General features: G+C 43.9%; 1 protein-coding gene across 3 annotated transcripts in view; it reads left to right on the top strand.

Annotated features, from left to right (window-relative positions):
- CAPN5 (calpain 5) overlaps window positions 1–10,205 on the top strand; it is an 85,798-nt gene extending 75,593 nt beyond the window's left edge. The window contains exons 9-14 of one of the 3 annotated variants that reach the window (XR_014525183.1): window positions 2,350–2,472; window positions 3,613–3,809; window positions 5,333–5,454; window positions 5,733–5,869; window positions 7,348–8,641; window positions 9,123–10,205. Coding sequence is in view for 1 of the 3 variants with exons in the window: in XM_083499644.1 (XP_083355770.1) it covers window positions 2,350–2,472; window positions 3,613–3,809; window positions 5,333–5,454; window positions 5,733–5,869; window positions 7,348–7,530 (762 nt within the window). In the remaining 2 variants the exon portion in view is untranslated. Of the gene's footprint in view, window positions 1–2,349; window positions 2,473–3,612; window positions 3,810–5,332; window positions 5,455–5,732; window positions 5,870–7,347 lie in introns of all 3 variants that reach the window. The other 2 variants (XR_014525184.1, XM_083499644.1) reach the window with 2 other exon arrangements.
- The last annotated feature ends 2,873 nt before the right edge of the window (window positions 10,206–13,078 follow it).

Raw genomic sequence — 13,078 nt, 5'->3', positions numbered from 1 at the left:
TGAGACTACCTTCCGCTGTCTGCAACGACTCAGGTTGCAACGGGCAAAGAAGGCAGCAGGATTCTCCGCAGCTCACATTCGTATGTATAATAATAATAATAATAATAATAATAATAATAATAATTTATAATTTATACCCCGCCCATCTGGCTGGGTTTCCCCAGCCACTCTGGGAGGCTTCCAACAAAACACTAAAATACAATAACCTATTCAACATTGAAAGCTTTCCTAAACAGGGCTGCCTTCAGATGTCTTCTGGAAGTTTGGTAGTTGTTTTTCTCTTTGACATCTGATGGGAGGGCATTCCACAGGGTGGGCGCCACTACCGAGAAGGCCCTCTGCCTGGTTCCCTGTAACTTGGCTTCTCGTAGTGAGGGAACCGCCAGAAGGCCCTCGGCGCTGGACCTCAGTGTCCGGGCAGAACGATGGGGGTGGAGACGCTCCTTCAGGTATACTGGACCGAGGCCGTTTAGGGTTTTAAAGGTCAGCACCAACACTTTGAATTGTGCTCGGAAATGTACTGGGAGCCAATGTAGGTCTTTCAAGACCAGTGTTATATGGTCTCGGCGGCCGCTCCCAGTCACCAGTCTAGCTGCTGCATTCTGGATTAGTTGTAGTTTCCGGGTCACCTTCAAAGGTAGCCCCACATAGAGCGCATTGCAGTAATCCAAGCGGGAGATAACCAGAGCATGCACCACTCTGGCGAGACAGTCCGCAGGCAGATAGGGTCTCAGCCTGTGTACCAGATGGAGCTGATAAACAGCTGCCCTGGACACAGAATTGACCACCCCCATGGACAGCTGTGAGTCCAAAATGACTCCCAGGCTGCGCACCTGGTCCTTCAAGGGCACAGGTACCCCATTCAGGACCAGGGAATCCTCCACACCCACCCACCTCCTTTCCCCAAGAACAGTACTTCTTTCTTGTCAGGATTCAACCTCAATCTGTATAGATTAAGTTTGTAGAGGAAAATCTGGGAAAAATTAATCGTATTAAGCACATTAAGGATGAGCTATGTAAGATGCAATGTAGACAACAACTCTAAGACTAAGAGATGATGAGTAGTGGGAGAGGGAAGTCACATGGGTATATTATTATGTAGTATTCTATATTTTTATTTTATTTTATAATTCTAGTTGTTTTAACCTGCTGGTCACCAATTCTTATCTCCCTGCTCTAATTCTGGCTTGCTTTAATATTGATTGTATTTTGCTTTTATACTTTTGTATTTTAGCTATTTTTAAACTGCTGGTCTATGACCGCAATAAACTGATTGATTGATTGATTGATTGAAGGGTGCTGAGTTCCCAGAGTCCCTTTGGAAGGGCGGATTGGCTGTGAAACTACCCTAGGAATCGCAAATCTGGGAGAGAAACAGGAGTCTCCTAAGAGCTCTCAGCTTATTAGAAAGTACAGGGCAGGCATAGGCAAACTCGGCCATCCAGATGTTTTGGGACTACAATTCCCATCATCCCTGTTAGCTAGGGATGATGGGAGTTGTAGTCCCAAAACGTCTGGCAGGCCGAGTTTGCCTATGCTTGGGACTGAGAGACTGGGGCCAGCTTAAGCAAGGAACGTGAGAACGTAGGAAGTTGCCTTATACAGAATCAGACCATTGGCCCAATTAGCTCAGCGTTACCCACACAAGCTGGCAGCAGCTCTCTCCAGGGTTTCAGGCCGGAGATCTATGCCAGCCATGCCTAGAGAACCCAAGGACTGAATCTGGCAGCTTCTGCATGCCAAGCGAAGGCTATGCCACTGAGCTACACCCCTTTCCGGAGCTCAGGCTGGGTAGAGATGGGGAAATGGCCTGAGACCTCTGTTGAACCGGGAATTCCCCGATTTGTAGCTCAGCCTCTTAGCCAAGTGTGGGTGGCGCTGTGGGTTAAACCACAGAGCCTAGGACTTGCCGATCAGAAGGGCAGCAGTTCAAATCCCCGCAATGGGGTCAGCTCCCATTGCTCAGTCCCTGCTCCTGCCCACCTAGCAGTTTGAAAGCACGTCAAAGTGCAAGTAGATAAATAGGTACCACTCCAGCGGGAAGGTAAACGGCGTTTCCGTGCGCTGCTCTGGTTCGCCAGAAATGGCTTAGTCATGCTGGCCACATGACCCGGAAGCTGTACGCCAGCTCCCTCGGCCAATAAAGCAAGATGAGCGCCGCAACCCCAGGGTCGTCCGCGAGTGGACCTAATGGTCAGGGGTCCTTTTACCTTTACCTTTACTCTTAGCCAAGAAGGTGCGCCAGGGAACGGTGGGCGCTAGAGCCCCTGGCTTGGAGGTTGTCAACCAACTGCCCCCCTCTCAAAATTAAACCCGTCTCATATTCCATTGCTTTTCTTTCCCGTCCAGTATGTTTTTGACGTGAAGAAAACAGAAGACGAAGTGCTCATTTGCATCCAACAGAAGCCGAAAAAGACCAATCGGAAGGAGGGAAAGGGGGAGAACCTGGCTATCGGATTCGACATCTATAAGGTCAGCAGGGTGTGTTTGTGTGAACCGCTGGCCTGTTTCTGCTTCTTGCTTCTCACCGTTAGTAAAAAAAAAAAAAAAGAAGAACATCAAAAAGATGGATTTATTTTACATTGGATATTCTTAGACTGAAATAATTGTTACAGTGTACATAATAAAAGAAATCTATGATAACTATATAAATATGTATTATTATTATTATTATTATCATTATTATCATTATTATCATTATTATCATTATTATCATTATTATCATTATTATCATTATTAATACCCCACCCATCTGGCTGGGTTTCCCCAGCCACTCTGGGTGGCTTCCAACAAAAAATTAAAAGCTTCCCTAAACAGGGCTGCCTTCAGATGTCTTCTGGAAGTCTGGTAGTTGTTCTCTTTGACATCTGGTGGGAGGGTGTTCCATATTACAGTGGTACCTCGGGTTACATACGCTTCAGGTTCCATACACTTCAGGTTACACACTCCACTAAGCCAGAAATAGTGCTTCAGGTTAAGAACTTTAGTTCAGGAAGAGAACAGAAATCATGCTCCGGCGGCGCAACAGCAGCAGGAGGCCCCATTAGCTAAAGTGGTGCTTCAGGTTAAGAACAGTTTCAGGTTAAGAACAGACCTCCGGAACGAATTAAGTTCTTAACCCGAGGTACCACTGTATATATAAAAATATAATAACATCACAAAGAATAAACATCAAAAGATAGGGAGAGAGAGAAAAGGAAAGGAAAAACAAACAAACAGCAAAACCGGAAAACTATTAAAAAAATAAAAATATCAATCGACAGTAAGCAGTGTTCAATATATTCAGATTTGTTGATTTGTTGACTTCCGTCTACACTTTGCTGTTTCAAGTCAAGTACAGTATTACTGTTTTTAATCTATGTTTCATTATTCGTCCCCACATTGGGCTTTGAAATTATTTTTCTGTCTGTGAAATGAATATAGACACAGACAAGTGTTATTATTGGGACCAAATTTCATCAAATGATTTTTATGACATTTCCATTCTTCGTTAACCTTATCTGCTGATTGGTAGATAAGGTCCTCTTTTAAAGCCACCTGGGTTGCCTCATGTGGCAGTGAGTTCCGTAGTTTCACACTCTCTTCTTCTTTCCTGTGCTTTATTCTGCCCAGGTGGAGCTGAATCGGACTTACCGGATGCACACCCTGCAGCCCAAGGTTGCCAGCTCCATCTACATCAATTCCCGCATCGTCTTCCTGAGGACGGACCTGAAGGAAGGGCGCTACGTCATCATCCCCACCACCTTCGAGGCCGGCCACGTGGGAGAGTTCCTCCTCAGGGTGTTCACAGATGTGCCTTCCGATTGCCAGTAAGCTGCTCTCCATGGAGCGGAGGCTTCCTGTAGCCTTTTGATCCCGGCTGGGACCATACAGTGGTGCCCCGCAAGACGAATGCCTCGCAAGACGGAAAACTCGCTAGACGAAAGAGTTTTCTGTTTTGGAGGCGCTTCGCAAAACGAATTTCCTATGGGCTTGCTTCGCAAGACTCTCGTCTTGCGAGTTCCTGCTGGTTTTTTTTCCTTCCCCCCTTTTTCTAAGCCGCTAAGCTGCTTATCAGCTGATCCGATCAGCAGATAAGCCGCTAAAAGCCGCTAATAGCGCTAATCCGCTAATCCGTCAAGACGAAAAAACCGCTAGACGAAGAGAATCACAGAATGGATTCTTTTCGTCTTGCGAGGCACCACTGTATTTGCACCTGTCTGCCTGCCCACCCAGCTCTTAGTGGGACTCTGATAATAAGAGGATTCTTGGAGTTCTGGGGCAAAGTCACTGACATCTGTCAGGTGTCTTCCCCCTCCTCCCTCTTTCCAGGGAACCAGGATGCATTTGATTTAAATCAAATCGATTTAAATCACTAGTCAGTATGACTTGATTTAAATCACCAGTCAGTAAGACTTGATTTAATTATTATTATTTTTACAGAAAGTGGATTTAAATCAAATCGATTTAAATCACTAGTCAGTAAGACTTGATTTAAATCTTTTTTTTTTATAATCTTAATATTTACAACCAGATGAAGGTTTCGTTTTTGGAATAATAAATTTTCAGACTTGATTTAAATCTTTTTTTTAATAATCTTAATATTTACAACCAGATGAAGGTTTCATTTTTGGAATAATAAATTTTCAGACTTGATTTAAATCTTTTTTTATATATAATCTTAACATTTACAACCAGATGAAGGTTTCGTTTTTGGAATAATAAATTTTCAGACTTGATTTAAATCACTAGTCAATAAGACTTGATTTAAATCATATATATTTTTATAGACAGACCCATTCTTGCTGGTATAATCTTAATATTTACAACCAGATGAAGGTTTCATTTTTGATGGAATAAATTTTCCAAAGAGTAGTTTTTACGGTTTTATCAAAAATTACTGATTTGGTTATGCTATTAGAAACACAAAGACAGGTAATTATGAAATTGCTGTTTCTATTTGGACAACTTTTCTGCTGTGCTTGATTGGAAGGAGAAAAATAATCATTTCCTTAAGAACAATTTTAACAACTTATTTAACTAAAACAATAAAATTATAGCACATGTATCCATGTTTGTTAACTGATGTGGTTAAACGATTTTCCCCCCAGAAAAAAATACTTAGACTGAGTTTTGGCACACATGAAAAACATTAAACAAACCCTTATTTCCTGACAAATAGCCTATAATGTAACTTAAATAGAAAACCATCTTTAGAAAGATTTCCCCCCCAAAAGCATTTTACTTTAAAAATCTGATTTAAATTTTAAAAATCTGATTTAATTTTTTTAAAAAATCCGATTTTTATTGATTTTTCTTCTTAAAAAATCATTGATTTTTATCCACCCTGTAGGGAGCTGACCCTGGATGAGCCCCCACACACCTGCTGGAGTGGGATGTGTGGTTACCCGCAGATGGTGTCTCAAGTCCACGTCGTCTCGGCTTCTGGGCTGAAGAACCAGGATTCGCAAGAAGGTACAGGGCCCCGATCCCACCCCCATTTCCAACCACACCCACGCGACACGCCCGAAATCTGCAGGGGGGGGGAGGAGGAGGAGGAGAGGGGGCACAGCTGTCAACTTTCCCCTTTTCTTGCGAGGAATCCTATTCGGAATAAGGGAATTCCCCTTGAAAAAAGGGAAACGTTGACAGCTAGGAGAGGGGGAGAGTCGCTTCAAAAGAGCAGGGGAGCTTTGGGCTGCTGACAAACTGGACTCGGGGCTTCGGCAACCATTGTCGTCGTTTTAATTCAGGCGCGGACCCCTACGTGATCATTAAATGTGAAGGCGAGAAGATCCGTTCACCGGTGGTGAAAAGCACTGTGACGCCAGAGTTTGATGTGAAAGGCCTCTTCTACCGCAAGAAGCCCGGGCAGCCCATTGTCATTCAGGTGAGGTTTCCTTTATCTTTTTTTTTTTTTTAATAAATAATATTTATTAAAGTTTCATAAACAATCAAAAGCTTCAAAGTTTAAACATAGAATACAAAAACCAAAAAAAAAACTACGAAAATGGGAAAATACAAAACAAAACACATAAAAATACACAATAGAGAATAATTAACAAAATAGAAGAAAAAAGAAAAAACACCAAAAAAACAAAACAGAAAAAAGATTAGTATTTTCATATCTTATACTTCATTCACTAGTTTCTTGACCTCCTCACACCTCCCTTTTTGTATTCCAGTTCAGATATTTAGTTCAGCAAATCCTTACCCTCTATCATTTATCCTTACTCAACATCTTAACCTATAATAAAATATATTTTCCACCATTGTCAATCCATCTTTACATATTCTTATTAATCTTTTAACCAACACCGCTTATTTTCAATCCAACATCCCTTTAACATTCATTAATTTTACAGTATTTCTGTAGATAGTCTTTAAATTTTTTCCATTCTTCTTCTACCGCCTCTTCTCCCTGGTCTCGGATTCTGCCAGTCATTTCTGCCAATTCCATGTACTCTGTCACCTTCATCTGCCACTCTTCCAGGGTGGGTAGATCTTGTGTCTTCCAATACTTTGCGATGAGTATTCTTGCTGCTGTTGTTGCATACATAAAGAAGATTCTGTCCTTCTTTGGCACCAATTGGCCGAGGTTTCCTTTATCAAAGGATCATAGTACTATAGCAGGCACATCCACGTGAAGCTGCAGCCAAGGCTGTTCATCCGTGGCACGATTCCGCAGAAGTGGCAATGAGCCACAGAATGAATCCAGCTTCCTAAACATTTAATTTCCATCGCTCTCCCCACCCTCTTCCTTCTCGAACACATCGCTTTCCTAGGCTACTGTAGTTCTTTCTGCTGCGGACTAAGAAGGCTGTTCTTTTTATCGCAGCCTAGCCATGTGCCGGGACGCGGGTGGCGCTGTGGGTTAAACCACAGAGCCTAGGGCTTGCCGATCAGAAGGTCGGCGGTTCGAATCCTTGCGACGGGGTGAGCTCCCGTTGCTCGGTCCCTGCTCCTGCCAACCTAGCAGTTCGAAAGCACACCAGTGCAAGTAGATAAATAGGTACCGCTCCGGCGGGAAGGAAAACGGCGTTTCCGTGCGCTGCTCTGGTTCGCCAGAAGCGGCTTGGTCATGCTGGCCACATGACCCGGAAGCTGTACGCCGGCTCCCTCGGCCGATAAAGCGAGATGAGCGCCGCAACCCTAGAGTCGGCCATGACTGGACCTGAAGGTCAGGGGTCCCTTTACCTTTACCTTTACCATGTGCAGCTTTTCTCTTCAATCATGAGGACTAGATGCTTAGTTTTTTAGATTTTGATTGGTCGGAGTCTGCTAGGTCCACCGTGGATGTGCACAGCCCTGGTCTATGGGTGCGTTCCTTCTCCGATGGTCCACCAACTTTTGCTTCTCTCCCTCCAGGTCTGGGACCATAACCTTATCAGCGACACCTTTCTGGGCCAGGTGAGCCTTGCAGGTGACCCCAACAACCTCCTGTCGATGCACATCCTCCACCTGGAGGACAAAGGCAGCAAACGCGTCAACGAGCTTCCGGGGACCCTGAAGGTGCAGTTGCTCACCAGCAACGTCCTGACTAACATCTAAAAGAAGAACGGTTCCCTTCGTGCCATCTGTACATCCGATCTCGCAATATGCAGCATATACGTTTATCTATATCTGTACCTGCATCATGTACTGTGCATGCCTTCACTTTTAAAAGGGGACCAGCGCGTTCGGTTTTGTTTTGTTTTGATTTTTATACAACGGTGCCTTTTCAAGAAGTGGGAAAGTGTTTTCAAATACAAGTCCCGGGCGTAATTTTACTGCCAGCTCTGGGCCTCTGGGCAGTATAAAGGAGTCCCACTCGGGGCTGTATGTTTACACAGAGAAATCTGTCTCTCATGCGCACATGCGTGGCTGGGGTTGGGCTTTGTACCCAGCCTGGGGAAAAAACCACATATTGCCAATCTGGGCAAAGGGCTCATTTCTTAATTCCCATATCCCCGAAGGTGCTGTCCCCAAAGGTGGGAAAAGGCAGGGAGGAGACGAGGCCTCGCTTGAAGGATGCTCAGGAAGAAACACCAGGAATTTGTCGCTTCGATGCTCCCTCCATGCACAAGTTGGGGCAGGCAAATTCTCTGCCCAGGACTTGCATCTGTGTTGTGATTTTGTGGCAGGCCGATAAGTGTGGAAAGTCTCGTACTCTCATTTAGATTTCTGTTTTTTTCTTCCGAAAGAGATCAAGGCTCTAGACCTCATGGGTGCAAACGTGTGGACGAAGCCAACTGAAATCTCAAAATGCCATATTTCCTGTAGCAGAACGGTGGAGCTTTTAGTGGCTCATGTCCGTCGCACCCGCTGAGTAGCAAAAACCCAGAATGCAATTGTACAAAATGAGAGGTGAATATTTAGACAGAGAGTCCATGATTGCCAGAGGTTGCAGAATTGGTTCAGCATTTCAGCTGCGTGGCTACATAAGCATCGCCATTTCCTGGGAAATCCTGAGCAAAAAGGGGGAGGTGGGTCTCATAAAGGGAATATAGAATGGTCTGGATATGCAAGACCTGTTGAAATGTCTCTGTGTGGGAGAGTGGTGGACAGTTTTTGTATAAAATGCACCGTCTGGAGAAAGTGGACAGGGCGAAGTTTTTCTTCCTCTCTTTTAACTTGGGGACAATTCGATGGATGTAAAGAGATTCAGGCCAGTCAAAAGAAAGTACCGTATTTTTCGCCCTATAGGATGCAATTTCCCCCCTCCAAAAATGAAGGGGAAATGTGTGTGCGTCCTATGGGGCAAATGCAGGCTTTCACTGAAGACTGGAGAGCGAGAGGGGTCTGTGCGCACCGACCCCTCTTGCTCTCTAGGCTTCAGGAAGCTATCCACAAGCCTTGGGAGCCCGCAGGAGTTCCCGCTGGGCTCCCTAGGCTTGCGGATAGCATCCTGCAGCCCGAAACCCGGGGAGCGCAGTGGAGCGTGCCCCGGGCTTCGGGCAGCTCTCCACAAGCTGTGGGAGCCCGGCGGGAAGTCGTGCCAGTCTCCCAAGGCTTGCGGAGAGCTGCCTGCATCCCGAAGCCTGGGGCTCAGGCTTCCCCTGCCTGGGGGGAAAATAATTTTTTTCTCTTTATTCCCCGCCCCCTCCCCCAAAAAACCAGGTGCGCCCTATGGGCCGATGCGCCCTATGGGGCGAAAAATACAGTATTTCACACAATGCATAGTTGGAACTACGTAAGTCGCTACTACAAGGTGCGGAGAAACCCAGTGACTTGGGTGACTTGCACATGACTTCCAACAAGCATTGAACTTCCATTACCATTTACAGTTACCATAGCAAGCGGTGGTACGGCTCAGTGGTTAGAGCATCTTCCCTGCATGCAGAAGGTCTCGGGTTCTGTTCCCAGGCAGGGCCGAGAAATATCCCTGCCTGAAGCCCTGGAGAGCAGCTGCCAAGTCAGTGTTGACAATACTGATCTAGATAGACTTTCCCATATTCCTGTGCACCCTTGGTCTCGCATACTGCAAGCATATGGAAGGTGCCTCATGAGCAAGGAGGTCGCTATCTCCCTGGTGTTCTGTGTGCTAGATTTCTATATGCAAGGAAGGTTTGGTTTTGATTTTTTTAAAAAGGTGATCATTTTGGAGAGCATTAGCAAAATGTGTTTCTGCATTGAAATGGGAGGGAATTCCATTTGGAGAGTTCAGCCACAGATTTAATTCCAACTTGTGCATTTTAGGGTGGTGTGTTTGTGTGTGTGATGGGAATATTACCCACAAGAAATAAGCCATAACATCAATAGGGCTTTCAATTTAATCTGTTTATTGGGACCAAAAATACCTTTAGATGTTTACTTTGGGGTTTGTTTGTTTTTAAATAAAAAGAACAGCTCAAATGTTTATTATTCTAGCCAAAACTTCCTTCGCTGTTTCCGCCCATTCTTTAGGGACATAAGAGTTGGGCTTTTGGTACTTGGAAATTGCTGTTTCTTCATAAAACTGAGATTGTTTTCAGAGAGGGAATTGACAATCGGGATCGGGCGTGTGATCCATAGGTGATGTTTCTGATTTAAGGCCTGCTGGTTCCATCAGTTGTTTGTACTTTATGAAGTCTTATCACTCGCACTTTATCCAATAAATGCCCCGTGACGTGTATGAATGCAAACTGAGGAAATGTATTATTGAGAAGTTGCAATTTTAGAAAATGTTGAAATTGCCTGGCTGTATGAGATTTGCTATTAAAAGCCAAAAAATGGCTGAGTCTTATCAATAAATTACATGACTTTGAGTTTTCTTTTTTTCTTTCTTCCCCTCCACGCTTTCACACATCATTTTCACATGCACACAAGAAGTGTGTTTCAGGATGGATGTGTGAATAGGGCTGAGCTAAAATCACCCCCTCAACTTTACAGCACAAGGTTCACATAGATAGCCATGTTGGTCTGACTCAGTCGAAATAAAAAAATTAAAAATGTCCAGTAGCACCTTAGAGACCAACTAAGTTTGTTCTGGGTATTAGCCTTCGTGTGCATGCACACAACTTCAGATACACTGAAACAGAAGTCACCAGACCGATTACGATACGATTACGATATCTTTATTGTCATTGTCCCTTGCGGAACAAATCTGACATCGGGAATCACAAGACAGAGAAGCCAGTAGGAGAACACGTCAATCTCCCAGGACATTCAGTACAGGATCTCAAAGCAGTTGTCTTATTACAAAAGAATTGCAGGAATAGACTTGAAAGAGAAATTGTTGAATTACAACTTATCACTAAACTGAAAACTATGGAGAGTGAAAACTTGGTCTGAATAGAGATATTAGATTCTTGTCTCATTACATATGCGAAAGCAGGAGCCAGCAAACTTTTTCAGCAGGGGGCCGGTCCACTGTCCCTCAGACCTTGTGGGGGGCCAGACTATATTTTGAAGGGGGGGGGGAAATGAACGAATTCCTATGCCCCACAAATAACCCAGAGATGCAATTTAATAAAAAGGACACGTTCTACTCGTGTAAAAACACCAGGCAGGCCCCACAAATAACCCAGAGATCCATTTTAAATAAAATGACGTTCTACTCATGTAAAAACAGTCTGATTCCCGGACTGTCTGTGGGCTGGATTTGGAAGGCGATTGGGCCAGATCTGGCCCCCAGGCCTTAGTTTCCCTAAAGTAAAGGGACCCCTGACCATTAGGTCCAGTCGTGACCGACTCTGGGGTTGCGGCGCTCATCTCGCTTTACTGGCCAAGGGAGCCGGCGTACAGCTTCCGGGTCATGTGGCCAGCATGACTAAGCCGCTTCTGGCGAAACCAGAGCAGCGCACGGAAACGCCGTTTACCTTCCCGCCGGAGCGGTAGCTATTTATGTACTTGCACATTGACGTGCTTTTGAACTGCTAGGTTGGTTGATCCCAACCATTGCAGTCAATCTCAATTTGTAGTTTCTCCCACTTCTGCCCACACTGTGGAGCTATTGTGCTTGGAATATTGCTTGTTGAGAGGAGATGGTTCTGTTTTTGTTTTGCATTTGCCCATCGCTTCGGTCTGAACCCAACATTGGCCTTCCTCCTTGTCCGAATGCAGATCTAACAGCAGCTGAAAAGTCGTTATTTTATTTTTTATTGAATTTTACAAGAAAAGAAAAAGAAACAAAGAACAATACATAACACTGTAAACACATTTATGTACATGTTTTCCAAAATGCAGACTAAAAAAGAAAGAAAGAAAATACTTTTCATAACCAATATTACCAAATTCGTGCTTCAAACATTACAATATATAAATCCTAGTTAAAACATTATAAAAGACTTCCACCGCGTTCACCGCACGTCTCTTAGTTATCTTGCTCGCCTTTCCATCTGTTCTCCAATCATTTCCCTTCCTTAGGTTCTTTCATAATCCATCAAATCTTTATGTTCTCTATATTCTCCACAAGGTTAGTCTAAGCACAACCAAACTTTCGTATTTGAGCCCTGCTTGTATAAATATTCATTTAAGCTTTCCCATTGTTTTTGTATTATAGTTTGGGGTTTATGCCTTATTAAATCCATCAATTTTGCTAACTCCAGGTACTCACATAGTTTAATTAACCATTCCCCTTTTGTTGGGATATAATTTCCTTTCCAATGACTGGCTACCAACATGCTGAAGGAAATCAGCCCTGAGTGCTCACTGGAAGGACAGATCCTGAAGCTGAGGCTCCAATACTTTGGCCACCTCATGAGAAGAGAAGACTCCCTGGAAAAGACCCTGATGTTGGGAAAGATGGAGGGCAGAAGGAGAAGGGGACGACAGAGGACGAGATGGTTGGACAGTGTTCTCGAAGATACCAGCATGAGTTTGACCAAACTGCGGGAGGCAGTGGAAGACAGGAGTGCCTGGTGTGCTCTGGTCCAGGGGGTCACGAAGAGTTGGACACGACTAAACGACTAAACAACAGCAATGTCCAACACTGAACAGAGAGTCTGGATTTTGACTCCTGTTTCATAGAATTCTTTGTCAGCATGGTGGGAGAATATAAAATTGTTTCATAAACTGAAAACTGAAAATAAAATTTTACAGACCATGACCTGCATGACATATCACCTTCCAGTGATTTCCTTCAGAATGGAGAGGTTTGATCTTCTTGCAGTCCATGGGACTCTCAAGAGTCTCCTCCAGCACCATAATTCAAAAGCATCAATTCTTCGGCGATCAGCCTTCTTTGTGGTCCAGCTCTCACTTCCATACATCACTACTGGAAAAACCATGGCTTTAACTAGACGGACCTTTGTTGGCAAGGTGATGTCTCTGCTTTTTAAGATGCAGAGACATTATATTTGCTGAATACACAAAGCTCCAGAGGTTATCTTTCATCCTACAAAGTTTGGTACCTCGCTTCATTTAAAGATTTTCAAAGAATTTAAAGAAGTAAAAGGAAAGGTAACAGATTGGTTACAATATTTTCAATTAAATGAAGTACTTAAGAATGAAAAAAGACAGGATTTACACTTGAAACTTCAAATTTTCAGAGAGAAATAATAGAAAGTGATATTAAATTCTTATCAGAAATGCATAATATATTGTTGGAATGGGAAACCAAGGATGAAGAGGTCGAATGTGTTATGATAAAGTGGGCAAAAAACGTGGGACATAATATTCAGATGACAGGTTGGGGAAG

Source organism: Podarcis liolepis (assembly GCF_965112155.1).
Source record: "Podarcis liolepis genome assembly, chromosome: 4".
Lineage (NCBI taxonomy): Eukaryota > Metazoa > Chordata > Lepidosauria > Squamata > Lacertidae > Podarcis > Podarcis liolepis.
Note: the sequence above shows the minus strand (reverse complement) of the source record. Positions and strands in the feature narration are given on the sequence as shown.